This window comes from Apus apus, chromosome 2 (genome assembly GCF_020740795.1).
Source record: "Apus apus isolate bApuApu2 chromosome 2, bApuApu2.pri.cur, whole genome shotgun sequence".
Taxonomy (NCBI): domain Eukaryota; kingdom Metazoa; phylum Chordata; class Aves; order Apodiformes; family Apodidae; genus Apus; species Apus apus.
The window spans coordinates 51,208,908-51,236,539 of NC_067283.1; the positions used below are offsets into that span (position 1 = coordinate 51,208,908).

Sequence of the window (27,632 nt, forward strand, 5' to 3'; positions counted from 1 at the left end):
CTCTGAGCAGGCACGTCGGTGACATGCCAGCGAGAGTGCTTGGGGGAGGAGAAAGCTGCTGGGTGCATGCCTCTCGGATTCGGCTGCCTGCGCCAGGGGATGTGTGAGCTTGGGTGTGCGTGCTGTCACAGGCAGATACTCAAGGGCAGCTCAGAGCGAGCTTGGGCGCTTTGCTTCCACAGCAGAGAGAGAGAGGCTGCTGCTGAAAGTACAAGCTGGCAGGATCATGACAGAGCCAAGCAGCAGAAAGGAAGGATTTAAAAAATGCCGGAGTGCTACTTTCAGCATCGATGGCTATAGCTTTACAATTGGTGAGCCTGATTTAATTCATCTTCTTTCCTCCCTTGTCTCTCGTCCCTTTCTTTTCTCTCTTTCTTTGCAGCCCCAGTAAGTAAAGGTAAAAAACAACTCTTGACAACTGCCTTTTGTTAATATATGCCTTTAAAATGTATAGATGCCCTTAAACTTTTTTCTGGGTTGGTTTTCCATGCTGCCTTCTATGTTTTCTTCTGCCCAAGAGCCTTGCCTTTGACACGCAGCTGCTCCAAATCCTTTTGCTGGGTTTTGGCACAAGTTCACTGAGATGTTTGCAGAACTTTTTTTTGGAACCTTATCTCAGGAAAGCCTGGGCTTCAGGATTGCAGGTTTCCAACTTGCTAGCTCTGTTTCCTTCCAATGAGTCCAGAATATAACCCTTGGGAGCCTTGGCTTTGCTTCCAGTATTTCTTTGTTTGCTTAACCAGTGTTTCCAAATTCTGCAACATTTTGCCATTTCTCAGTTTGCGTAAAGATGTGTGTAGCAGCTCTTGCTGCCTCTCAAACACAAAAAGCAAAATTGCTGGAGCAGGGAAAGATGCGAGGAGAGATTAGGAATTTGAGGACTGGTTGTTTTAGCTGTTTGAAGAGTGCAGTCTATTGTTCGTATTCCCTGTCTCAGGGAAAAGTGAGGCTTCTCAAAGCAACAGGTGTCTATGTGTTTTTCCAAGAGACTTGCTGTGCAAAAGTGAAAATCTGAGGATTCCCTCAGCAGGCTTCTCTGCTAAAACTGTGTGTCTCCCTAGGCTATGTTATATAAACCCCTATAGATCTTAGAAACGAGGCAAACTTACCATCCCATTTTAATTTTTAGATGAAATCCAGGTTAAAATACATGGAACAATTACTTGTAATAATAACTTGATGCAAATTCCCCTTGAATACCTTTAAGATGAAAGAGATTCTACTTCCTTGCAGTTATGAGATCAGAAAAGTTTTTCCTGATTTTTCCTGGTGTAATTGGGTGACAATTTCATCTAATAACAATGGACACAAGCTTTTCATTGGTGTCGGAGGAGGTACCTGTTTCTTCCTCTGCTTTATGGAAAATTGGTTTCACAGTCATTAACATCATGCAAACATTAAACTGGCTGAAAAACATTTGCAGGTGGAAATATGTTTTTCATTAAAATATCTTTGTCATCTGCTAATGTGCATATAGCATTTTAAAGATGAAACTGCTAGGCAAATGCTACTTTTCAAATTTCTTTCCTGAATGGGAAAGCAGTAGTACTTTCACAGGTTAAGCTGTAGCATGCTTGCTTTTGAACTCCCTATCTAAATCTGCCCTCCTCTCAGAATCATTACTAATAGTGTTATTTCATCAGTTTGTGGCAGTCTGGAGGATAAGCATTTCCTTTTTGAATCTAGGCACATTATCTGAAGACGCTGAAGATTTATGGCTGTGGCTAGTATTTATTTTTGTTGTTGTTTGTGAACAAACAAACAGGATTGTTGTGTTTGTGGGTCTTCTGTCTTTACTGTTACTCATGCTCATAAAACAAATAGACTGAATTTTGGATCATATGACTCAGGTTTAGAATTGTAGCTTCTTCTGCTTCTGAGGGTAGATGTTGCATAGGAGTTCCTGTGCTATTTTCTTCTCTTTGGTGCACAGAACCAACATATTGATTCTGTGATCTGTGCATTATATAACATTTATTTTTATATCTGGCTAAATGTGCATTGGATTGACTCACATAACCGTGAAAACTCTGTAAACATGCTATTTAGTATTACCAGCACTGTGTGGTAGACAGACCTAAATGATTCATGTATTTGTTAATCTTTGTCCTGAGAAAGTACCCAAAGGATCCCACAGCAACATTAGTGTCAGGAATGGGCTTGAACCTCTTTTTTTCCCCACAAGATGAGACTTCTGTGTAAATATCTAGTTTTGGATGCTGCAAATTTTTAAGAAGTCCTTGGGAAATGCTGAGCTGCTGCATCTGCTATTGAAGCTGTCAGCTAGAGAGGAGGCTGATGCTCTCAGGGAACAGAGTAATATCAGGTTGAGAGAAATGATTTTCCATTTAGGTGGAAAGGATAATATTTTACATTGATTCACCTTAATTGGTAAGAAAGAATGATCTTCACAGGGTTTTGAAAAATGATCACTTAGAATAAGAATGAAAATTTCAGTGAAAGACTTGGGCCTAACATCAAACATGAAAGCATGTGGGCATGGAAGAAGGCTGGAGTAAGAAAAGCTCCTTGCCGATAGCTTGCAATTAGCTTCATGTCTCTGGAGATGGTCAGCACCTGCTCCCACAGCAATGGGGGTAGAACAGGTGGTAGAAGAGGAGAGCTCTGGGAACCCCCACTTCCCAAGGACTTCACAGATCCCTGTGGAAGAAAGGGATGTGCCATACCAGAAAGGCAAATGTGTTTCAATGCTCAATAGCAGTCTTCTGTATGAAGAAACAGGGTAATTGCAAATCCTTTCCTTCACATACCACCCTTCAAGCAGAGACCCTGAGGAAGACTGAGGTGTTCTGCTCTATGCCCACTGAAAATTTCTGTGCAGTTTTGGTTATTTTGCTTTTATGGACTTTTTACACTGGTAGTGTGATGTAAAGGGGCTATAGTGGAGCCAGAGTGTGAGTCACTTAGTGGTCCATTCAGTACTGGTATAATGTGCTCTAGAAAGTTTGATGAAGGCTTCAAGATCTTTATTTGCCATGGTCTATGTCAGCAAATTTCAGAATCCATGAAGTTTTGTGCACTCAAGTTATTGTATTTCAGCTCTTGTTTAACTTTGGCTAAATTTTCCTCCACTAAAAGTAAAACATAACAGAATGGCAGCTCAGTTTAAATGAAAGTAATTAAGAGTTAAGGCCTAATTTTTTTTTTTTTTTTTGGTCTGCACCTTGTCTCATCACTCCTGTGCAAAAGAAAGGCTATTAAATCAGAATGCCAGTGTGTTACTTACTTACTTTGCTGCTGTAATTGACTGACTAAAGGTGCAAGACAGAGAAACATTCAATGCCTTTAAACCTGGGAAAATGGTAAACACAAACATTAACAAGAGAATATTTTCTTTCTGTGTTTATCACCTTCTTGTGACTAAGAGCTAACTTCATTAAAGCTCCCACTCCCTGCTTTTCATATCCAGAAGCACTTGGCAACACCGTTTTGTCTCACCCAACGTATCTAATAAATTTATTTTTATAGATTAGAATGAAATGAAGTAATAGGGAGTTCTGCCATAACTCAGGTGTTAGTGGAATGGAGGGATGTGGCACTGAAACACTTTGTCTAATAGCAATAGTTTCTAAATAATGCAGGAAACGTCTTTCCTTAGGAAGAGGCTTTCTCCATTTTGTGTGCAAAAGCTCTCCCTCCAGTTCTTATGGAAGATCTGAGTTTTGTTTCGTGGTGCTGTAGGGCCCTATTTTGAAATAATTCTTAAAAAGTGGGGTTTTCCCAATGTTGCTGGAGTTTCTCATGTTGCATTTCACTACCTGAAACCCATTTCAACATCCCTTTCAACCTAAGAGGTAGAACAGCCGAAGTAGTTTTTGCTGGTCCCTCTGGCAGATCCCTTAAAAAATGCCTTCTATGTTTTGGTCAAGAAAATCTTGTTTGAGGAAGTGCGTGTGCTGTGTTGGTCTGAGAAGACTGGAAGCAAGTTAAATACTCAATTCAGTTTTATTAGAATATGGAAAAATACCTTCAGGTCTGTGTTGGTTGCTTAACTTTTAAAGAAAATGCTGCTGTAGATTTTCTGTTATTCTCTTCGGAAAGGTTGTCTGTCAGGAGTGGAATAAAAAGGAATGGATTTTAAGAATTATTCTAGACAGAAACCAGGGAAATAAAAGCAGTTTAAAGTTTTCTGTACTGCATTTTAGCCAGAGAACTGTATATGTTATGTTTTGGTTTTGTGTATTGATTTTCAGCCGTATTGGACTTTGTCGTTCATCTGAGGGCAATGGCACCTTTACAACCCACAGAAGAGGCAGGTTTCAGCAGAAAACACCTGTAGGTCCGTCTGCACTGCATTTTCATGGAGATTGACTTTAATTCTGCCCTTAGTTGCTTACAATACAAAAAAAAGAAGTCATTCGGACTGAAAGCAGTGTAATTATAAGGTGCTGACAAATCTCTTGCTAATTCTGCATGTGCGTCACTCGTAGCCTTCCTTCAAAGGAGGTCTGGGGGAAGCATCTGGCTGGGGGGTCAGTTTGCTTTTGGGGAGAGGGGTGGGTATCTCTAACGAACAGTGTCCCTGGCAAAAAGGTGAAGGGGGAATACATACAGCCAGCACTCCTCCTGGTGTATATGTGCTCCTAGTGCTCCTGTGGATTATAGCCTCTCCTTGTCTTTGTACGTAAACTCTGTAATTTTCTTCCCTATGACATAATACAAAAAAAAAAAATTAAAAAAACAACAGTGAAACTCCCAAAACTTTGCTCTTTTGTTTGTTTCTTTGTTGTTTTTTTTTTTTTTGGGTTTTGTGTTTTTTTTGTTTGTTTGTTTTTTGGTTTTTTACTTCCCCTCTCTCTCGTGATAGACTTTGAGGATATTTGTCTCAGGAAGAGCTGGTGGGAAGCACTGATGATTTCTGTGTAAACAGTGGAATGCTGTCATCTGAAATCTAGGAATTGAGAAATCTAAGTTTATTAATATAATAAAAATACTAAGCTTGCAATAGGATGTGTGAGTTCTAATGTAATTTAAAGAAGTCTGATGTAGTTGCAGGAGACTATAAATAACTAAAATCTCTTCCAACATAGTCCTACCCCCAACAAATTCACCTCAAGAAGGCTGTCAGCAAATACATTGTGACATAAAGCTCTAAAGTTATGAGAGTTTTTTCTGCTCCTTTTGTTACAATGTCTAGTCTCTGCTCTGCTTGAAAATGCACCTGAAAGGAGTCTTCGCAGTTGATGTGTGTATGGGTGAGATAACCAGCCGGCCCTTTGTGTGGAGTGGATCATCTCTGCCACACTGATAGGTAATAGGAATTCCTGCTGTTGGAACTTAACCTGTAGCTGCTTCAATAGAGGAGTGGAGATGGTGTTTTCTGTGGTGTCTGTAGAGTCTTGATATTGCACAGATACCTTTGGTGTTGCAGGGGTGGACTGCTGTCAGCTAAGTAAATGATCTTTATAAAGACTGCAGGGGTAGTTCTTCCACAGCAAAAAGCCTGGCAATGTTTTCATGGAGGTCTGTCCACTTGTCTCTGTAGAGGTCTACCTTATCACTGCTACCTGTTTTTCACATCTGGGCTCTTCTGCCTGTACCATGGCATCCAGAAGCACAGTGACTGTGTGGGGCTGTCCTCCTCTCTGTCAGAGTTGTTTGAGCAAGAGGTTGCTGTGCAGGGGAGCACACCAGCTTCCAAAAACGATCAGATTCTGACTGCAGGTCCCTGTGGCAGGGTCACACCACAAGTGGTATTTTCCTTTCTTCTCTTGGTTTTATTTCTCAGGGAACCTGCAAACAGTAAAACCTTTGCAGCATGTTTTGATGTGATCCCTGTTCTCTGCAGCTGACTTCCATACATGGGAAAATAACCTCCAGAGCCCTGCTTGAGGAGAGATGTTTATGGATAAAATCAATGTAATCTCTGTCAGGAAGTGTTCCCTTAATTACTTCACATGATTTCATTTTTTCTTTTAAGGCTGGTGAATGATGTATGTCCAGGTCTTGGTGCGCAGTCGTCTCTGTTCTAGCTTCAGGAATAATGGCACCAATTGGTCTTAAACATCTCAGTGTGTTGGCAATAAGATTCACTAGTGGGAAGTAAGCTATGAAAACTGGGCTTGTGGGGCAACAGAGCCCCCAACACAAAGTGGAGACACCTGGCTGAAAATAGGAACACCTCTTCCCTTTGTGTTGGATCCTGGATCCCCTGGGCTGTTGGTTGCCCTGCTCATCTTCTGTGAGGGAAGGAAGCACAGTCAGTTCTCTTCTAGAGACAACAAATGCTTGTTGCTCCGTGCCAGGAGGGGCCCCATCATACCATGGTGAGAAATAACATTGTCCATGTTTTTGTTTTTTCTTTGGTCTTTGGCCAACTAACTACTACTGCTCCCAATGCCTTCTGAATTGATGCCACAAGAAGAATTACAAATTTCAGATTTTCTAGAACACTCAAATTTTGAAAGAAGTAAACAAGCATGAATTCTTCTGTGCCTTTTGACATCAGTTTTAGTCAGGCAGCCAGGCCTGTTCTTGAGCATGCAGACTTTAACTGGGAGCAGCCTTCCCTCATTTGCAGTCCCAACTGGCTCCCCCTCTCATGCTGAAAGCCAGAGGTCTGCATCCTCCTACTACTGCTATGAGGACCAGAGTCTAGGAGCTTTCAAATCTAATTGCCTTTGGGGATTTGCATTTCTGCTGCAGATCTTCTATTTTAAACTCTTGTGCTGTACTAATTGGTCTCTTTTCTTGATGTAGTGTAAAAGCAAGCTTATTTTTCCAAGTTTCTGTAGCTCTGCATGAGCACAAAACCAAAAGGCTTCTGGACGTATCCTGTACTTATTTGTGTACTAGTGCAAATCAAGTCAAGAGGCAGGATCCTTGCAGTGGTAAGTCTCCATCACTTCATTGCAGTTGGAAGAACTAAACTGATTTAATGTTGAAAATCACCCATGTTGGACAGCCTTTTCCAGTTAGAGCAAACACTGCTGTAGGTTAGAGAAGAAGCTTCTGTATGTACAAGGAAGGCAAATCCTGCAGCTTTTCCATGGCTCTCTTCCAAGACTTCATCGAGATTATGCTGGTATGATTTTCCTCCCCACTTCTCCCTGCCTGGTGGCAGAGTTTGTATCTAACAATCCTGGTGAAATTTGATCCCAGATTTCTAATAACTACAGGATTGAAATTTTCAGGCCTAGGAACTTAAACCTCGTGACTAGGTCAATAGCCTCATGCTACGGGTGCGTGCAAAGTTGGATGCATGGTGCAGGGAAAGTTGTAGTAATTACTGAACAGATGCACTTAATGAGGTCTCTACTGGCTTCCCAGCTGGTGGGTTGAGCCGTGCACTGGGAAAATGTGACAGCAGTCACTCGGGTCATTGTGTGACATCATATCCTCCCCCTTGTTGTCATAGCAGCTGCAATCAGCCCCCTGAAAATTTCCCTCAGGAAGACTGCAGACATCATCTCTCTCCATTAAATGGCAGGACATGGTGCTTAGTCTCTTGCTGCTGCACGACGCTGTATCTTTTTTCTGTTGATTCAGTGCCCTTTCCAGCTCCCTCCCCCCTTCTCACAGTGATGCACAGCAATGAGACCTGTCAAATGGTGTGCTATCAGGAAAGCGGAGAGGGTAGAAAACTTGCTCAGCCAGTACCACTTAATTGCTTTTTATGGACCCTTTTTTGTCATTCTTTTTTCTTTCCTTTTCTGGGTCTTGCATTCTTGAGCTGCAGCAATGAATCTAGTACCCCAAATTCATACTAGTGTTTTCATATTTTATTTTGTGCTCCACGAGTTCCAGTACAATTTCATTAGAATCATGTAAACTAAAAACTAAGCTTTCTCGCTCTAGTCCCACTACACAGCTAAGTACATACAGAAAATTTCCAGGGATTTTTTTTTTAATATATATATTTTTAAGTGCTAGTTCAAATAGAGCAAGTTATTAAACCACTTTGGAAACAGACTTAGAGTAAAAATTACAAATAAAATGTTCCTCTGCTCAGGATACTGAGTTTGAGTTTTGTTGTTTGTTGCTGTTTTTTTTTTAAACAATCCCTACAGATAAAGACAAATGATTTACACATAGCAGGCAAATACCCTTAAGGGTACCTAAATGGAGAATTTAATCCAGGTCATGATTCAGCTGTTGGATGTGCACATGAAATCTTACTGAAGCCAAGGAATTTTTCAAACAAGTGGTCCTCAGTTAGTTGCAGGCTGAGGAGCTCCGTTGCGTAGTGATAGAAGTGAGCTCCTTGATTAAATGAGAGCAACAGGTATTTCCATCAAATTCCAAGTGGGTACAATTGCAATTGTAACGCTGTAGGAAGTGAGCAAAGAAGAAAAATGTGTGGAGAAAAAGAACTCTGAAAAGTACAGATGCTACTGCCAGCTGTGCTCCAAAAGCAAAGTGTTGCTCTCCTCTCCCATTAAAATGAGTTCCACAGGGTGGGATGTTTTAAGCACTGCTGTGTGTGATGTGAATAGCATAATACTAAGCCCACCTAGTTTATATTGGTATCTTCCACCACTGCCAAAGCTGTGATTATTACCGGAAATGTATTCTCTTAAACATCATCATTTCCCTTGAAATGTACTCTGTAAATGGAATCTTTGGGATTTTCAGACTTCTTTATTTGCCCTTATTTGATGGTACTGCACTACATTTTATTCATCTGCAGGAGGGAGATGGCCTTTTCTCCAAACTGCTGGCCCTTGATTTAGAGACAATCTGTGTTCTTTCCGCCTTGAACATTATCATAATTCAGAATTAGAGAACTTGCAGGCTAAATTATGGTCTGACTCTTACACTACCCTGGTAACTCAAAACATTATTTGGCCTGTAGTGTATATTATTTTTCTTTAAACTGCCATATAAGCAAATCTAAGACATCTCTGGCAAAGCTGTTGTTTTTTTTTCCCTTGACAAAATCTGGAATATTAAAAATAGACATTGATAATCAAAGCTGATTTCAATCTGAACCATAGGAAGGGTAATCTTTATAGTCCATGTACAGTATATATAGTTTACAGTTTAAAAAGTTATATAACTCTTAATGGAACACAAGGGACCATGTTAGATTATACTGCTGCTCCTAGGAATGTGAATAATTTTTTTCAGGATTAATTTACAGAATCTCATTTCATGGTACCTCAAATAACAAAAGCAGTGGGATTTTCCAGAGCCCCAGCTGTTGGCTAACTCTGCTGTTGCAAAAATCAATGGATATCTTCAGAAAATCCAGAACAGCACACCCTGTGTTACTTTTGAAAGTTCCTTTGCAGGTAAAGAGTTAATTTCTTTCTGGTAACCTGAACATTTAAATAGAATTCCAGCAGGAAATACGTAAGACCTAATGACTGCTGCTAACCTTAGCTTTTAGTTGATTGTATGCTTTTCATAAATTATGCAGCATATATAGATCAACTGATAATAAGCATCATGCTTTACTTCAACAGAATGAATTCTCAGTTTTCACAAGCATAATTCTGGGTAGATTTGAGCTGAAAATGTTTAATGACATTTGGGTGCATGTTTCTTCTGCAAAAATGATTGATTTTTCCACACTGAATTTTTGCTTGTGAGAGGGGTGGATATGCAGATACTTGTTTTACCTCTTTTCCCTATTAAGTGTAGATAGAAATGATTACATGGAAACCTCTTGCCTCACAGTGCAAAGCCACAGCACCCTGATGTGTTGGTGCTGGAGCCTGGCATACTTAAATGATGATTTTCCCAGAACTGGGTTGAACAGGAGGTGTAGCAGCTTCTCTGTGACCACATTTTGCAGCCCACTTTGCTACAGAGAGCAGACACTGATTGTGGGTAACTTTGATTTATCTGGCTGTAATGATGAATCCTTTATTCTTGGCTGGCTCTGCTGCAGGAGCAACCTCTGCAGAGGCTCAGGACAAAGACAAACAGCTGGAGGAACCCTGATCAACCATGACTGTTCAGAATACCACCTGGGAGTCCTCACAAGAGCCTGGGGAAATCAGGGGATCCTTGCTGTTATTAAGTGTTGTGCATGAGTTTAATTTGGACAAGCTGAAGCTGCGACTTGAATATGGGTCCATGTCAGCTGATGTTAGATCCTGTAAGTAAGCAAATGCCTCAACTATCAGTCCAGTCTGGTAATGCTCCCCAGCATTCCTCCATTCCCAAAGTATCAACAGGTTGTTATTATTACAGTTGCTAGGTGGCTTAATGATATTATTCATGTCTCCATGGCTAATGCTAAAGGCTTAATTGTTTTCGAATCAGGGGATGTGTAAGTACTGAGAACAGCAATTACAGCATTGCTGATAACTTGGATCCACTCGCTCCTGGAAGATGCTCCTGTCAGATTGACAACATGATGGGAGTCAATTTTCCTTCATGGGAGAATATGTTTATTCTTTAGTGATGTTTTCTGCCTTATGTTCCAGTCTAATGCTTCCTATTAATTAGAATTCATTCTACCATTTAAGAGAAGTGGCATTTTTGAAGTTAAATTCTGTGCAACAACTTGTCATATACTCTCTGATTCTGTTTGCCTACTTGCCCTCCAAAGCAGCAACAATAATTTGAGCCTTCTGTTTTATTAGCTGTCATTTACAGTAACACATTATGTGATTAATTATTTTTCTCTAGCTCTTCACTGATACTTAAATGAAACCTCTGGGATGTGTTCCCAGCTGGTTGTGTGTTTACATGTTGTGTTCAGTTGCTTGCATTTGATTTCTCTCGTGTTGTTTGTGGCAAGTGAGTTTTGTGTCCTTTTGGGAAGTTTTTAGCTTTGATTATTTCAGTGTTTATTAAGCACTAGTTTGCTCAGATGCTTTGGATAAACCTTCTCAGAGAATGTCTGTATCTTTAGGTCCCTAAGCCAAGAGGCAAAGGAAATTTTGCTTTGGAGCACTTTGGGAAATTTGGCCTGCAGTGCAAAGGTGCTGTTACAAACATTTTTTTCAACTGGGATGAACAGGATTTTTCTGCGTTGGTGGAATGAGTGTTACACTGGAAGGAGGGGGAGAGAATTTTAGACTTGGAGTTGCACGTCTTTCCCCAGCTTCCATAGTTCTCTTCATCCTTTGGCAATAAGATGGTTGAGCCCTGCCTCTTGCTGACACTGCTGCTAACCAAGAAGAGGAGATGGAGTTTTTTTGGATCAGGAGTCTTTCAAAGGAATCTGCAGGAAGGAAGAAAGGAAGACAGGACATGCTTTGAGTGCCCAAATCTCTTTCAATAGCTTTGCTAAGACTAATTAGTGTTTCCAAAGAAAACCATAGAATCGTAGAATGTTTTGGGCTGGAAGGACCTTAAAGTTCATCTGGTTCCAACCCCACTGCCATGGGCAGGGACATCTCCCACAAGACCAGGTTGCTTAAAGCCCCATCCAACCTAGCCTTGAAGACTTCCAGGGATGGGGCATCCACAGCTTCCCTCAGCTACCTCCTCCAGTCCATCACCACCCTCACAGTGAAGAATTTAATCTCCCCTCTTCCAGTTTTAATCCATTACACCTTGCATTGTTGCTACATGCCCTTGTAAAATGTCCCTCTCCAGCTTTCCTGTAGGCCCCCTTCAGATACTGGAAGGCTGCTATTAGGCCTCCTCAGAGCTTTCTCTTTTCCAGGCTGAACAACCCCAACTTTCCCAGCCTGTTCTCATTGGAGACGTGCTCCAGCCCTCAGATCATCTTCGTGGTCATCCTCTGGATTTGCTCCTGCGGCTCCATGTCCTTCCTTTGTTGGGAGCTCCAGGGCTGGACACAGTACTCCTGGTGGGGTCTCACAGGAGTGGAGTAGAGGGGGAGAATCACCTCCCTTGACCTGCTGGCCATGCTTCTTTTGATGCAGCACAGGACACAGTTGGCTTTCCGGGCTTCGAGCACACACTGCTGGCTCAAGTTGAGCTTCTCATCAACCAGCATCTCCAAGTCCTTTTCCTCAGGGCTGTTCTCAATCCAGCCTGTATTTGTGGTCGGGATTGCCCCAACCCAGGTGCAGAACCTGATTGAATTTCATGATGTTGGCGTGGGTCCAACTCTCGAGGCTGTCAGATCCTTCTGGATTGCCTCCCTTGCCTCCAACATGTTGACAACACCACATACACAGGTTGGTGTTGTCAGCAAACTTGCTGAGGGTGCACTCAATCCCACTGGCCATGTCACTGACAAAGATGTTAAACAGCATTGGTCCCAGTACCATCTGTTGAATGCCACTTGTTGCTGGTCTCCATTTGAACATCGAGCCATTGACCACTACTCTTTGAGTGTGACCATCCAAGCAATTCCTTGTCTATACATCAAATCCATATCTTTCCAATTCAGAGACCAAAATGTCATATGGGACAGTATCAAACACTTTGAACAGGTCCAGGTAGATGACATCAGTTACTCTCCTTTTGTCCACTGATGCTGTGACCCCATCATAAAAAGCCAACAAATTTGTCAGGCGTGATTTGTCCTTGATGAAGCCACCAACCACCTCCACAATGTACATGTGCATTAGCACAACCTTCAGGAGGATGTGCTCCATGATCTTGCTGGGCACAAAGGTGAGACTGACTGGCCTGTAGTTCCCTGGGTCTTCCTTTTTTCCCTTTTTGAAAATGGGGGTTACATTTCCCCTTTTCCAGTCAGTGGGAACTTCAACAAACTGCCATGACTTCTTAAACATGATGGAAGGCAGCTTTGCAACTTCATCTGGCAGTTCCCTCGTGAGCCGCAGATGGATCTCATCAGATCCTATGGACTTGTGGACGTTCAGGTTCTTTAGATAGTCTTGAATCTGCTCTGAGTGGGTAAATCTTCCTACTCGCAGTCCCTGCCTTTGCATTCTGCAACTTGGGTGGTGTAGCTAGAACCCTTGCTGATGAATACCGAGGGAAAAAGTCATTGAGTAACCCAGATTTCTCCATATCGTGTGTAACCAGGTCTCCTGTTTCCTTCTGGAGAGGGTCCATAATTTCCATAGTATTCCTTTCTTGATACTGTAAGGATACTGTACCTTATGGACCTTGAACTCCTAAATCAAATTATGCAAGTTGGAAAATGCATTGGAAATTTGTGAAAGGAAGTAAATATCCTAATACTTTTGTAGTTGTGAAATAGTCTTCTAGCCAAGCTTACTACTTCAAAATGAAGCACAGAGCAGACTATGGACACACAAAAATTAGCCATAAGCTACATGCTTATTTAAAAATTCCATTAAAAATATTCCATAAACTGCCTTTGCAGATGGCATGTCATCTTTGTCATCATCACTACAAAATATTTATTGTTTCTTATTTGCAACAAGCTGGTTGTTGAAGTCACTGAGTAGCATTCAAATGGCTAAGACATTTGTGACTGCATCTTATTTGATAAATGAGTATATATTCAAGAGCAGTTGGTTAAGTGCTCTGACTCAGGCCTTGGATCTTTCCTTCTTTTATCATAGGTTGCCAGCAACTGGATTTGAAGTTGGGTGAATCTTTTAAATACATTTGTTTAAAATTTCTGTAGCACTAAGACAAAGCTATTCTTTAAATTGTGAAGACAACTTTGAGGGAAGAGTATACACTTTACTGGTCAATACTTTATTGGCAGTTTTTATGAAGTTATAATGGTGATGCTGGCAAATATTCCTGTTGGCATTTTCCACAGCAGAAGCGCTTAATGGTTTGGCTGTGCTTGCTTCAAGACGGAGATGAAAAAAAAAGAGGGGGGGGAGGGTTGGTGGTTAAAGAAGACGTTTTTATACTTTATAACCCATAGCACCTTTGTGTCAGTGAATCCTTTTGCATCGTGACTGCAGACCAGTTGTTGCAAAGGCAACTCTGAGAAGAGCTGTCTGCAGGGGCTCGCCAGCAGATTGCCAGTGACAGGGAGCTAGGAACTTCGTTACTATATGCCAGAAAGCATTAGTTATTGACCTGAATTTCTATTGCTTGAAACAATTATATTGGATGGGATCACGTCACCAGTCCACCTCTGCTGTGAGCAGGTAGAAAGCAGACAAGCTGAAAAGGAGAGAGACATCTGATGGTGCTCCTAACATCTGCACTGGTGGCTTATGAAGTGGTGTAGCGTTACTGTGTGGCTGACTTGCTGTGTCACCTATTAATAAGAGGTTTATTTACCAGGGTTATATTTCTTAGCTTTTTGCACATGCCGTTCTCTATTTGTGAGAAACCCTTCCTGTCTGTGCCACCTGGCAGGTGGGCCAGAGCAGCATTATGTTTTGCTAATTAAAGATCAGACTTGTTTTCATGAGTTGGAGGAGACAAATCCTGCCCTATTCTTGGCCTGCTCTCTCAAGTACAGGCACAAAAAAGCACAAGGTTTTTTGGTATTCTGGGTTTAAGACTATGCTTTGCAGGGTGCTTTATCTCTGCAGGGCAGTGTTTTCTACCTGGCCATTCAGAACGGTGTCCTGAAATAGTCCTTTATATCTGGGGAGGGGTGGTGGGATGGCAGAGGAGTGTGGATGCAGTGGTGCCAAACTACATAGGGAATCTTGTGGCATCTCACCAACTTCTGCAAATTGGCCATGAGTGAAGGAAGCCAGAAGCTCAGAGCATTTTCACTGGTGAACGACTTTTCCTGTGTTTCTGGAGTCATTCTGCACAGGGTTGTAACTGAAATTAAAATATTTATTTTCATTCTAGCAATGTGCTTCAAGATAGCAATTCTGTATGTGCATGAAATGTTTCTCCAGATTAAAATAAGGCAAAAAAGAAAATAATACAATTAAAAATTATTTTTTCTTTCATTTTCTAATGCCTTACATTTTGCATATCATGAGAGGATTTTATTTTCCCATTGAAAATAATGGCAAAAAGTTCTGCCAGTTTCAGTGGGATTGTGGCTTGGATTTGCACAGGCAGGCATTTACTTTAGAGAGAGAAGCAGGGCATCACCTTCTTGAGTTTGAAGCTTCTCTTACAGAGTCTTTTTAAAGTATTGTGGGCAATGTTTGTGCAGTGTGTCTCTTTTCTCTACAAGTAGCAGGAAGGCTGTGACAAAGGACAAGTGACAATAGGCTGCATGGCACCAGGGCAGCCTTAGTGGCCTCCACTGTTCACATTCAGCCTCCTGTTCTTGAGACAGAGCCCAGAAGAGGGAGAAGGCTTCTCTGCTGATTAAAACTGAGTTGCTGAACAGTTAAAGGGGAGGCATTATGGTGAAGTCTTCTCAAAAAAGAGGATGTAATGCTCCTTCTTGCATATGCAGGATGGGCAACCAAGGATGTCTTCCATGGCCTGTGGTCCTTGCAAACCTGCCAGTGTTGGCAGATGAAAAAGCAGTAAAGTGCAGGGCCACTGATGTACCTGAGCTGTGAATCCACTCTGCTGTTTGGCACGTACAATTGTTACCTGCCCAGGATTCCCAAGATTAAAAGAGCTAGCAAGTCTACCTATCTCTGCTTGTCTTTCTGTCAGCATGCAGCTGAAGTGCTGATGTTTTGGGGAAAAAGAGGAATTTCCAAGGCCTCATTTTGAATATATACGTGTGTATTTGTGCGAATCTATGGAAGCAGGGGGAGGCAAAGGAAGCAGCAATTGTAAAGAAATTTAGTAGAGGTATAAATGAACAAAGGTATAAGGCAGTGGGGACTTGGTGGTTGAAGAAGCTTCAAATAGAAGGGAGGGTTACTTGAAAGGGCATCCTTTACATGTAGTTGCCTTCCTTGCTAGGCTCTTTTGTCCCCTTGGTGTTTTGGGTTTCATGGGGAAACATTAGGAGTGACGTGTAGGGAAAGAGGTATAGGGCAAATTGCATGTTAATAAGTAGATGTAAGTCTCCTCCAAGGGAAACGTGGAATAAGGTGTGGGCTTCCTGTCACATGCTTCCTTGAGTGCTATCTAAGTGTGCTCTGGGTCACCTCTGGGCTTGGATGATGCCTGAGATCCCTGTCTGGCAAGGGAGGGAAGGAGAGCAAACGTCAGAGGAACTTCCTCAGGAGCTCCCCACTCACAGCCAGAGGGCTAAACCTGGATCCCCCTGGGATTGCAGACTGAAATAGAAAGGTTAAGGAAATAGTGTATAATTGGTCCCTGTTGAAAACAATGGACTTTTGCCTTGTAAAACCAAATACTTTGTGAATGAAGCTTCCAGAGACTGCATGTTTTGGAGTTAAGGTGAACTCTCCTAGGAGTTTGAACACTTCCAGGCGTGGCCATCTATATCCAGGATGGCCTAGGAACATGTCCAGATGGCTTCTGAATATCTCCAAGGATGGACACTCCACAACCTCCCCAAGCCACCTGTGCCAGTGCTTGGTCACACTCACAGTAAAAAAGTGTTTCGTGATATTTAGAGAGAACTTCCTGTATGTGTGTATGCACATTGCCTCTGGTCCTGTCACTGGGCACCACTGAAAAAGCCTGGCTCTGTCATCTTTGCACTCTCCCTTCAGGTATTTCTACACATTGATGAGTTTCCCCTAAGCCTTCTCTTCTCTAGGCTGCACAGTCCCAGCTCTCTCAGCCTTTCCATATATATGACGAGCTCCAGTCCCTTAATCATCCTTGTTGGCCTTTGCTGGACTCTCTCCATCATGTTCACGTCTCTTGTGCTGGGAAGCCCAGTACCAGGCAGAGTCAGATGTGGACTGACAAAAGCTGTGTAGAGGGTCACCTCCCTTGACCTTCTGGGAACACTCCTAATGAAGCCCAGAATACCATTAGCTGTCTTTGCTGCTAATGAAGGTTGCTGGCTCATGTTCAAGCACAGCCCACCTTCGTCATCCCTGGAAGTGTTAAAGGCCAGGTTGGATGGAGCTTTGAGCAACCTGGTCTAATGGGATGTGTCCCTGCCCATGCGTGGGGGTTGGAACTAGATAATCTTTAAGGTCTTAAATATTCATAAGGTCTTAAATAATTTCATAAGGTCTTAATATTCTATGAATAGTCCTTTCCAGCTCAAACCATTCTGTGATTATGTCACCCATCAGCAAGGTCAGACTTTGCATTTGGGCATGATGCTGCTGTGACATCTTCCCTCCTTTTTGAACCCCTGTGCCAGGGAACTTCCAGGACTAGGAAGCACAAGAGAGAAATCATGGCATTGCACAGTGTACTAGCTCACCTCATTCCAGGTATCCCAGTGGGAAAATATATTTTTAGGCTGTGCTCCAGTGCTGTAGCTGCTCTCCAGGCAAAACCCCTACCACTGGGTTATGCATTGGAAACAGGATTGCTGACAGAGGGGTCTGGGCTTCAATTGCTGTTGATGAAATAAATCTAATATTGCATGACCGTGTCTTGCCTTGTGGCACGTATTGGGCAGTAACAGTACAGGGATTAATTACAGGGCAGTTGAAAACAAGGCACTGAGGGGTAAAAGGCAAATGCAAAGTACTGTGGTTAGCTCTCTCTTTTTTTTTTTTTTTTCCTTTGACTGTTCCTGTCCCTACCACAGTAGCAGAAAATACCTTTGCTATGGATACAAAGGCTCTAGCTCTCTTATTTCTACAGTAACAACTTGTTTGCAGCCTGACTGCACTAGCATCATGAAGAGGTGTGCTGCTGCCGACGGCTGTCAGAAAAGCTCTCTGTCATCCTAACAGGTGGCATTTGCAAAAGTGCCTAATGATGTGGGAGCTCAGGGTCTGCTTTCAAGTGTGACACAAACCCTTAAGGGCTTACATCTTGGTGATCTTTAAAACTAGGACTTAGACTCCCAAAGCATTACCTGCTCTTGTATTTCAGTACTGATGTAGGGTAATGGCTGCATCAATCTTGTATTTCCAGGTAGCAGAAGCCTGACTGAGCGAGGATGTCATTGTATCACCTTCTATTTAAGTGCGTGTTGATCAAGTGCTCTGGAGCTACTGCATTTCACCCATGCTAGAGAATCATTTGGTTTGCTGCATCACACAATTTTATGACCAAGTTGTTGTATCAGAGCTGGCAGGCACATGTGGCTGAAAGAGTTTGTTGCTCTGGGCTGCTTTTGGATTCAGTTATTTTTAAATCCAGTTATTTTCGTGAACAAGAAAGAGCAAACTTCACCCATATTGGAGTCTAACATTCTTTTATCCATGCACAACTCAGTTATTTTCTTTTTGATTAATTTTTTCCCCCAAGATCACTGTATTTTATCCCTGTGTGGAACAGCAGCATACGTTCTTTCCTTTATTTTGGTGTTCAGCCAGGGAATAAAAGTATCTGGAAGAAATTTGCAGGAGGCCTCCTTTACTAGTATTACAAAATTCAAATCCAAAGGGTCACACCCACAAGAGCTAATTGTCAGACTGTGCTCTACTGATGGGAAAATAAGTAGTGTTTCCATGGTAACTTCCTAATGAGTCTGCATGAAAACCTTTTCAAGAACTTTTTTTCCAGTGGATTAGACATTTGTGAGGTCAAGCGGCTTCTATGCTGTAGGTATAACCTCTTGTGATATTACTGGTGGTTTTTAAACAGCCCAATTATTTTCAAGGACAGAGCCTCAAACACCATCTATACGAGCAGCACATGAAACCAGGTCAGGACAGATTTCACCTAATGTAAGGCATCCTCATCTGGGGTAATTATGTTGGCTTCCTTTATAATCAATGTAGATAAATAGATTCTTGTAAGGTGTTGCTTGTCTGACCTATTTGAGACATCAGGTTCAGGCTGACCTGAATCGTGCTGTAAAAGTGCCATTTTAATCAAATATAAAGGGACCCTGGATGACCATATCACACTTGACAATAACAACTGTAGAGATGCCACCTCACTTCCCAGATGCTTTTACAATCTAGAAGTTTAGAAAAAAAAGGTAGAATGAGTAATTGTATGGTCTGGAAAGGATAAAATGAGGGACACTCATTATAACAGTTCTCAAGTACATAAGTGATCAGATGGGAAAAGTGATTGAACTGGACAAAAGGAGAGGGTAAAACACTTCTAATAAGGATAGCAAGACACTGATGTTTCACTGAGAAGTACCAGTTAGTTGCATTTTTGGGCAAGCATTCCACAATTTGTTTTATTTCCCAGCACTCTATAAGTTCCAGCCTTCTACTTTGACAGAAAGGTACTTACTGATATACTTTTTTCCTGTTGTCAAGACAACACATGGTTGTATATCCACCTTTTGTTTCTGAAGGGTGTATTAAAAACCCCCAAACAACAAGCAAACAGGTTCTTCATTTTTTTTTTTTCTTTCTTCTTTGTAAAGGATTTTTTTTAACAAGTTGTTTTATGATTTCGAGTGGGGGAGGCAGCCAAAGGTTTTTGGCTGCCTGGAGTACAAGAAGTGTCATACAGTATTTGAATGGAAATCAAATCCAAAGAAGATAGTTAAAATATCAGCAAAGCAATAAAAATCACATATTTAGTATCTACAAACTAAGCGCTTAATGGGAAATTAGGGGGAGATTTCACTTAGTTCAGAACAATAATCAGTGGTGCTTTTAATAAAAAATAAAAAATTTAAAACTTCCCCTTTGTTCCTCTAGTTTCAGTTGACTACTCCTCTATCCCCAGGTGTAGCTCCACAGACTCCAGCTGGTCATTGATGTAGAGTGACACCCCCTCCTCTTCTGCCCTGCTTGTCTTTCCTGAAGAGTTCATATATTGTGTCTCTAAAGTTTGATTTTCCAGTACACTTTCCCAAATGGAAGCAGATATGTTCAAAACTGTGAAAATATCATTTCAGGTTTGGTAATTTTCCTCTATTATTTTTCTACTTGACTCAGAGTTCAGTTGCACAACTTGGTCATGATGATGACACGCACAACAGATTCTGCCCATTTCTGCAATAGTTAAGTTTGCTCAGAGGTTAATATCTCTGACTTCTGGATTGCCCGCTCAAAACATATTGTGGGTTGATATAAGTTTTAGTCAATGTGACATTTACTTCTTCTTAATGTTTTTAAGCCCTCCAACTCCTTTTTCTATTCAGGAGTGCTCAGAAACTGAGTCTGAGAGAAGAGGAAGAGTGCAAAATCTAGTAGCATATCTTCTGAAATATTTTGAAATTGAAACTATGTAATTTGAGACTTCCTGGCCTTTATTCTTCCTGGGTGTTTTCTTGTCTCACAAGTTTTTTTACTCTGTAAGGCTTCACAGTTATCATGCATCAGCATTTAGAACATCAGAGGGAGCAATACAGTCTGTATCCTCCCTGAAAAGGAAACAAACTGAAATTGCTGCCATGTTTTAAAACCTCAGAATGGTGAATGTATGGGAAGTTTGAAACTGTTTCCTTAAACAGGGGCCTAGAATCTTCTTGTTCTTCACCAGTGACTGAGGAGATGCTAGTGAAATTTGAGGAAAAAATGGATTTGTTCAGTGGATTTGCTTCTGGGACTGTAGCACAGCTTGGTGCATTGCAAACTGAAACCCTTGATGTGCCAAAGACCATTAAATGCAGTATGTGCTGAAATACTGACTATGGATGCTGCAGATTACTGGCAGGCTGAGAGTTTTGGAGTGGCCTACTGGAGTTTTACAGGCACCTTCTGTGGGTGGCTGGTGGACTTCCTCAATGAATGTCTATAAATTTGCATGCACACCTACTCAAGCTGTCTCCAAAGCAGATAGACTCCAGCTGGCTCCAGGCTGAAAGATATCTTCTAATTACCATAGAATCATAGAATCATTAAGGTTGGAAGGGACCTTAAAGATCATCAGGTTCCAACCCTCCTGCCATGAGCAGGGAGCCCTACCACTAGATCAGGTTGCACAAAACCTCATCCAACCTGGCCTTAAACACCTCCAAGGAGGTGGTATCAACAACCTCCCTGGGCAACCTATTCCAGCCCCTTATGACCCTAATGGTGAAGAATTTTCTCCTGATGTCTAACCTAAATCTCCCCTCTCTCTGTTTAAAACCACTACCCCTTGTCCTATCACTATCATCTCTGATGAACAGCCCCTCCCCAGCTTTCCTGTAGGCCCCCTTCAGGTACTGGAAGGCTGCTATAAGGTCATAGAATCATAGAATCATAGGGGTTGGAAGGGACCTCGAAAGATCATCTAGTCCAACCCCCCTGCCAGAGCAGGGTCACCTAGAGTACATCACACAGGAAGGCATCCAGGCGGGTTTTGAATGTCTCCAGCGAAGGAGACTCCACAACCTCTCTGGGCAGCCTGTTCCAGTGCTCTGTCACTCTTACAGTAAAAAAATTTTTCCTGATATTCATCCTAAACCTCCTATGCTCCAACTTGTATCCATTACCCCTTGTCCTATCACTGGTCTTCACTGAAAAAAGCTTAACTCCATCGTCTTGACACTCACCCTTTACATATTTGTAAACATTGATGAGGTCACCCCTCAGTCTCCTTTTCTCCAAACTAAAGAGACCCAGCTCCCTCAGCCTTTCCTCATAAGGGAGATGTTCCACTCCCTTAATCATCCTTGTGGCTCTGCGCTGGACTCTTTCAAGCACTTCCCTGTCCTTCTTGAACTGAGGGGCCCAAAACTGAGGTCTCCCCAAAGTCTTCTCTTCTCCAGGCTGAACAGCCCCAACTCTCTCAGCCTGTCTTCATAGCAGAAGTGCTCCGGGCCTTTGATCATCTTGGTGGCTCTTCTCTGGACTGTTTCCAACAGGTCTATATCTTTCTTGTGCTGAGGACACCAGAGCTGTACACAGTATTCCAGGTAGGGTCTCACCATAGCCCTCTGAAGACTAATACTGTGAGCTATTTTGATTCTAAGCTAAACCAGTTCAATGTGTGTGTTAGTGTTCATATACATGCACAGACCAAATGGTGCAGGTTGAAGCATGCTGTACTGAGGTTAAAGATTTCTAATGACTTTGCTTGTACAAATGTCACCATCTGGAACTAGCTCGTCTAAGTTTTTATATTGAAGGAACAGACTGCTTATATTTAGAAATCTGAGATTCTAGATTTTCTTACGATATATTACGTTACACTGTCATGTCAAATTTCAATAAAGGGGGATTTATGCTGTTTCCATCTAAACCAGCTACAAAATACACCATGATTACCTAATAAGGTTGTATCACTTGATTCTTTCACAAGAAATCAAAAGAAAGAAAAAATTGTTTGCTTCTGTTGTGCAGATTGTAAGTTTTTCCACTTTTCTTATGTAGCTCTGATGAAACTTCTGCATCTTAAGGTGCATTTCAAAATGTATTTATTAAAGCTGAGTACATTAGACATTTCTCACTTGAGATTGAAAGGACACTGCAAGTTCACACATTCAGATAAGTTATAGCTGCAGTTCTAGCCTGGGACACTGAATCCTACTGTGGCTGATTATATCTGCAGTCGAAACTGGTGATAGTTCAAGAAACCCTTGATAAGGACAGTTTAGAATTGCTCTTTGAAGGTTTATAAGGGTGTCAGATTTTAAGACTTTAGATTTCCTTCTGGATTATTGTGTCTACATCCTGGCCTGAACCCAGGGATACTGCTTATTCCACAAATAGGCTTATTCAGAAAAACCTCAAGAGGGTAAAAGTCAAGCCTTCTTTTATGGACCTGGAAAATGGTTGTTATTCTTTCCTTCCCTTAACTGTTTTCTTGGGAAGAACGTGACCTTAGAAAACACAGAGGGTTAGGTGGGTGGGAAAGGTTGACCACTTCCTGGGCTGTGCTGTGGCTACAGTGAGGCTGTTACTGCAGGCATAGTGGAGGGTTTTTGTGGGTTTTTTTGGTGGGTTTTTGTTGTTGTTGTTGTGTTGTTTTTTTTTTTTTTCAGCCCAGGCTGAAAGACACTTTGAAAGATCATCTGGCCCAACCTTTTGTGGGAAAGGGAGCCTAGATGAGATTATCTAGCATCTGGTCACATCCAGTGATGGGGACTCTTACCACATCCCTCAGGAGGTTGTTCCAGTGATTGATTGTTCTTACTGTACAAAATTTCTTATATCAAGATGAAACTTCTCCTGGTGCAACTTGTACTTGTTGTCCCTTGTCTGCCTCATGTGACTTCTTGTGAAGAGAGAGCCTCCATCCTCTTTTTAGCTGCCTGTTAAGTACTGAAATACTATGATAATATTCCTCCTGGACCTTTTATTCTCTAAGGAGAAAACACCTCACTTCTTCAGTCTTTCCTCACAGAGCAGGTTCCTAGCCCTTTGATCTTCTTCATGGGCCTCCTTTGGAATCTCTCCAATCTTTCTGCATTTTTGAATTGCAGGGACCAGAGCTGGACACAGTACTCCAGGTGCATACTGATAATTGCTGAGTGGGACGATTGTGTCTTTTCCTGGGTCCTATTTTGGGCCCTTTTTCTAGATGGGTACAACATTCGCCTTCTCCCAGGCATCAGAGTTATTTCCCAATCTCCACAGTTTTTCAAATATTATAGATGATGGCCTTGCAACAACGTTGACCGCTTGTCTTACCACACTGTGGTGGGTTCCTTCTGGACCCATGGATTTATGGGGGTTGAGTCCTTGAAAGAGGCTGTAGACCAACCATTTCTTTGTTGCTGGTGAGCCAACATGTGTTGTTCTAGCTGCTTGATCCTGTGACCTGGGGTCTACCTATTTTGATAAAGACACAGGCAAATAAGGTATCAAGATCCTCTGCCTTTTCAGCTTGATTAGTAACTAGTTTCCCTGCCCCTTTTAGCAATGGCTCTATGTCTTCCTTGTGCTTCTGCTTACCACTTATGTGTCTGAAGACATGTTTGGCCTACAGCTCTGGCTGACAAGACAGAGGAGGAGGTCACTTGGAGACCCGTCCTTTTCACTTGTGTCCCCAAGGCTCTGAAGTCCTGCTTGACTTTGCCCAGGTTTTGCTTTACCTTGTTATGGTGCCCACATGAAGAAGGAGCAGAGGATAGTAGTCTGTGCTTTTAACAAGTGTGGCAGCCTCTCTGTGACATCCTGGAGCAATCCTGAGAAGTCAGCACCACCTAGCTCTATTTTTTCTTGCAAAGTCTCAAATAATGCTGTTTTTGCTTGTTCCACCTCCCAAACACAGAGCAGCCCGGGGGCTGCTGCCTTCCTCCGCTCACTGTGTGACTCCATCAGAGCCCACCTCGGGCAAGTGGAGACTCAGGAGGGCAGGTGTGATCTTTGCAGCCTTCCACTTGGGCAGCAGCTTCCCTGGTAGGAATCTCTGTCCAGAGTGGTCACTCCCAGCGCTCGCCAGCTCTCTGTCACCACACTTAATGTCAGCCCCCAAACACTGCCTAGCAAGTCCTCCTCGTTCTCTGGAGGCCTCGGGCTGCTGGGCAGATTTGCAGGGCCACCAGCCAGCTGGGGTGCAGCCTGCAGGGTGGCGGGTGAGCAGAGTGGGCAGTAGCCACAGGGGCCGGTTGTTCACAGCTTCCCACCCGTGTGGGGCAGCAGTGGCACCCCCCAGCTCTCGCCTATCCCTCTCATGAGACCTGCTGCCTGCTGGTCCCTCCACAGGCACAGACAGACCAAGGGTGCCAGGGAAGCTGCAGACCCCTCAGGCAGCCGGCTGCCATCTGCAGAGGTAGGGGGAACCACCGCCTCTCGGCTGCTCAGCTGAGGGGTGAATAGGGCCTCCTTGCACCCCCCTGCCTGGGCAGGAGTCACAGGCAACACTGTCAGGGCAAGGCGCCTGGAAATTTGGGGGAACAGGGAAGCTGTGTCCCTAGGCTTTTTTCCAGAGAGAGCAGAGTTCTCCTAGATCTGCTTCTCTGGTCAGTGACAGCATTTATTTCCCCTGGGTTTTTTTTCTGCTCCTTTGTTTGTTTTTTCCATTGTTGTGGGTTGGATTTGGATTGCTTCAGGCATTGCCAGGTGACAGCATGGGTGAAGAAGACAGGTAAGAAGGTTTCAGAAGCTGTGTGGGAGCAGCTGTTGGTCAGAGAGCACCAGGTTGCTGCTGTGGATGTTTCACCAGGCCAGGAAATGTGGGGGTTTTTGCTGCCTGATTCATGTCCTTTTAATTATTTCTTGGTATGAAAGCCCCATGAATTGTTGTGAAAGTGCTAAGTGTTGTCTCCCAATATGAAAAGCAGTGATTTCTTTCTTCATAGCTATTACCATGGTGGATGGACCAGTTGTATGAGTGTAACAAAATGCAGGAATGTGGATTATCTTAAAAGCCTATGTCCCAGAATGCAAAACCCCACATTTTTTTGTATTTAGTTCTTGCTGGAGATAAATGCCCAGACAGTGCGAAAAACTCCTTTGATTTGGAGAAAAAACATTATGAAACAGCATTCAAAGGGCTATGCAAATTATTTCACACAGAGCTTGAGAATGTTTCTGCGTTGCCTCTGGTGGCCTTTCCTGGCATCTGGGATGCTGTTAGCAACCATGAACTCCAGGAAATCCACAGACATTTTGAAATCCGTCTCAGAAATGTAGGAGTGAGGGCATTGAATTCCCAGATGTAAATATTCTTGAACTTCAGAGGAATTAAGCTCTGGATGCCCTCAGTGTGACGTCATCCCTTTCTTTAACGAGCTGACAACCCAACAAACAAACAAACAAACCTTCATGTAGTGGCAGTGGAGGGTTGAAAACTAACTGTTCGCTCTCTTCTTGTGGAGCTCATTTCCTTCCTTCTGTATCATGAAATACAGAAAAATGGGCTCAAATCCTGACCTGAGTGCTCAGCAATGCCACTCTTCCCTCTGGATAGTACATGCTCATTGATGCCCAGAAAATTGCAAATTAGAGGGACTGCAATTAACAAGCAGCAGTGATAAAGGTGGGTGTGACTTGTGCAGTAGAAAAGATGCTCCTTTTCTAGGTGAAGGAAAGCAAATTCTGCTTTCCTTGACTCCCACACAACCCCTTTGTTTTCAGTAGGCTTCCCACCAGTGCCTCTGCAAGCCTGTTCTTAGGTGCAACCTAAAGCAAAATTTTCTCTTCATTATTTCCACATCTCAGAGGCAATTCTGCTTCCACTGAACTGAGTGGAAATTTATGAGTAAGGATAACGTTTAGATTTGTCTCTTTGCCACAGTAGAGTTCATGCGTCTCTGCCTATTTTCAATAAATGTCAGCTTTGTGTTGTGTTTTTACTGAAGTGACAGCTACTGAATTGGAGAAGACCAATAGGAGAAAATAAAATCATGGCAGAATTGTTGAATTGTGGGCTTGGGAACAATAGATGTGCCTGCTTATAGAGTACATCTCTTTGAATCTCTTAAAAGGATTTTTTCCTCTCATAACTTGAGTAGGATGCAAATATTTTTGGTCTGGTGGATTTGGTATTTTTAGCTTCACTTTTTATTGTGTTGTGAAAAAAAATGAACAGTCTAATTTTTTATGTCCCATGGTGTTACCCACTGGTCCAGAATGTCTGAGGCTTTCATATCTATTGCATATCTGCACTAACACTGCCATTCTTGATCTGGTTGAATGAGAGCTGCTACAGTGAATAACATTACTGACTTCCCCATCTTCTCACTCTGGTTTTCTTCTGTTTCTCAGGCATGTTTTCTAGAGGCTGCATATAAGGAGGAGAGATTACTGGAATCCTTTCTTATTCCTAAAGGCATCTGAAAATTCTGTTAGGAGTCAGTTGCTGTAAAATGATCTTCTGAAGTTATTGCAGAAGTGTTTAAGATTTTGTAGAAACTCTTCTAAGGCTCAGGAAGGTACAATCCTTACGCTCAGTTTAACAAAAATCTCTGTAGCCTTGATTACATCTTTAATGTGACATTTGGGAATTACTGGTTCTCTGAAACAGGGTGCCCTGCTGTTGAATTAGCCAGGCACAGCACACAGCACTTGGTCTGGCCATGGTGAATATGTTCTTGGACGAGCATGGTGAGTTTGTTATTTCAAGGTTTTGCTTCAATGCCTGTGGCATTTTTGATCCAATACTGCCAGCGTTTTAAAACCATATGCTCTCACCCCTCAATGTACCAGTCTAAGACTCTATAGAGCACAGGATTATTGCACTATAAGATATTAATATAGTGGCAAAGCAAGTCTTCCCTGCCAGTTTCCTCCTACCACAATGCCATTATTTCATAATGCATGTACTGGAATGAAAATGTTAATAAAATCAACAGGAGTATTTGCTAACTGCAGGGATTTTTTCACAGTGCTGATAACCCCTAATATCAAGGCAGAGGTAATGATAATAATCTGTGTACTTCTGTGAGTCTGTGCTATGTTTAGTTTGTTAATGGACTGGAGAGTGATTTCTCATTATGAGCACTAACAGAGAAAAAGTGGATGTGGAAATGACAGGAGAGACTGGGAGCTTAAGTTTATAAAAAATCATAGCATTTGACAGTTGATCCAGTCTTAGTGGAAACTCCTTGGGAGCAGTGCTAAGCAATGGATCTCAGTGAATGGTCAGAGTAAGGTGAGAGAAGGAACTATGGCTTTATTTAGATCTTCCCTTCAGTTGACTGAAGCAGGAGTGGGTGAAAACCCTCTTACAAAGAAGCAGTTTTGAATCTCCCTCCAGAGCCTGATTTGTTTTGCCCTTTTATTTATTCTAATGTACAGTCTTTAAAATATTTTCCCCTGGAAAATTATATTGATCTATGTATTTCTTATTGAAGTGTGCTAATATTAACTGTTATATAAAGAAGCTCTACTATATCAGAAGCACCAGACAAATATTATTACAGAGCTTTGTATATAAGTGGTGGTATAATTTAACTATGATTGATCAGATATCACAGCAGGTTATTCTTATGAAAAGAATTGGTGCTGTCTTGGAGATGACAACACTTCTGCAAGCTCATTTATGAAGCATAAGAGCATGGGTAAAACAAGTGTCTTAAAGGTGACAGTAGGTTGAAATTCAATATGAGCCTTATATGCCACGTG

The 27,632-nt window shown here is 42.2% G+C and overlaps 1 protein-coding gene across 4 annotated transcripts in view; it reads left to right on the forward strand.

Annotated features, from left to right (window-relative positions):
* Positions 1-226: 226 nt before the first annotated feature.
* Positions 227-27,632, forward strand: part of PDE1C (phosphodiesterase 1C) — a 303,096-nt gene continuing 275,690 nt past the window's right edge. For all 4 annotated transcript variants that reach the window (XM_051610091.1, XM_051610093.1, XM_051610096.1 and 1 more), the window contains exon 1: positions 227-311. In XM_051610091.1, coding sequence (XP_051466051.1) covers positions 227-311 — 85 coding nt within the window. The remainder of the gene's footprint in view (positions 312-27,632) is intronic.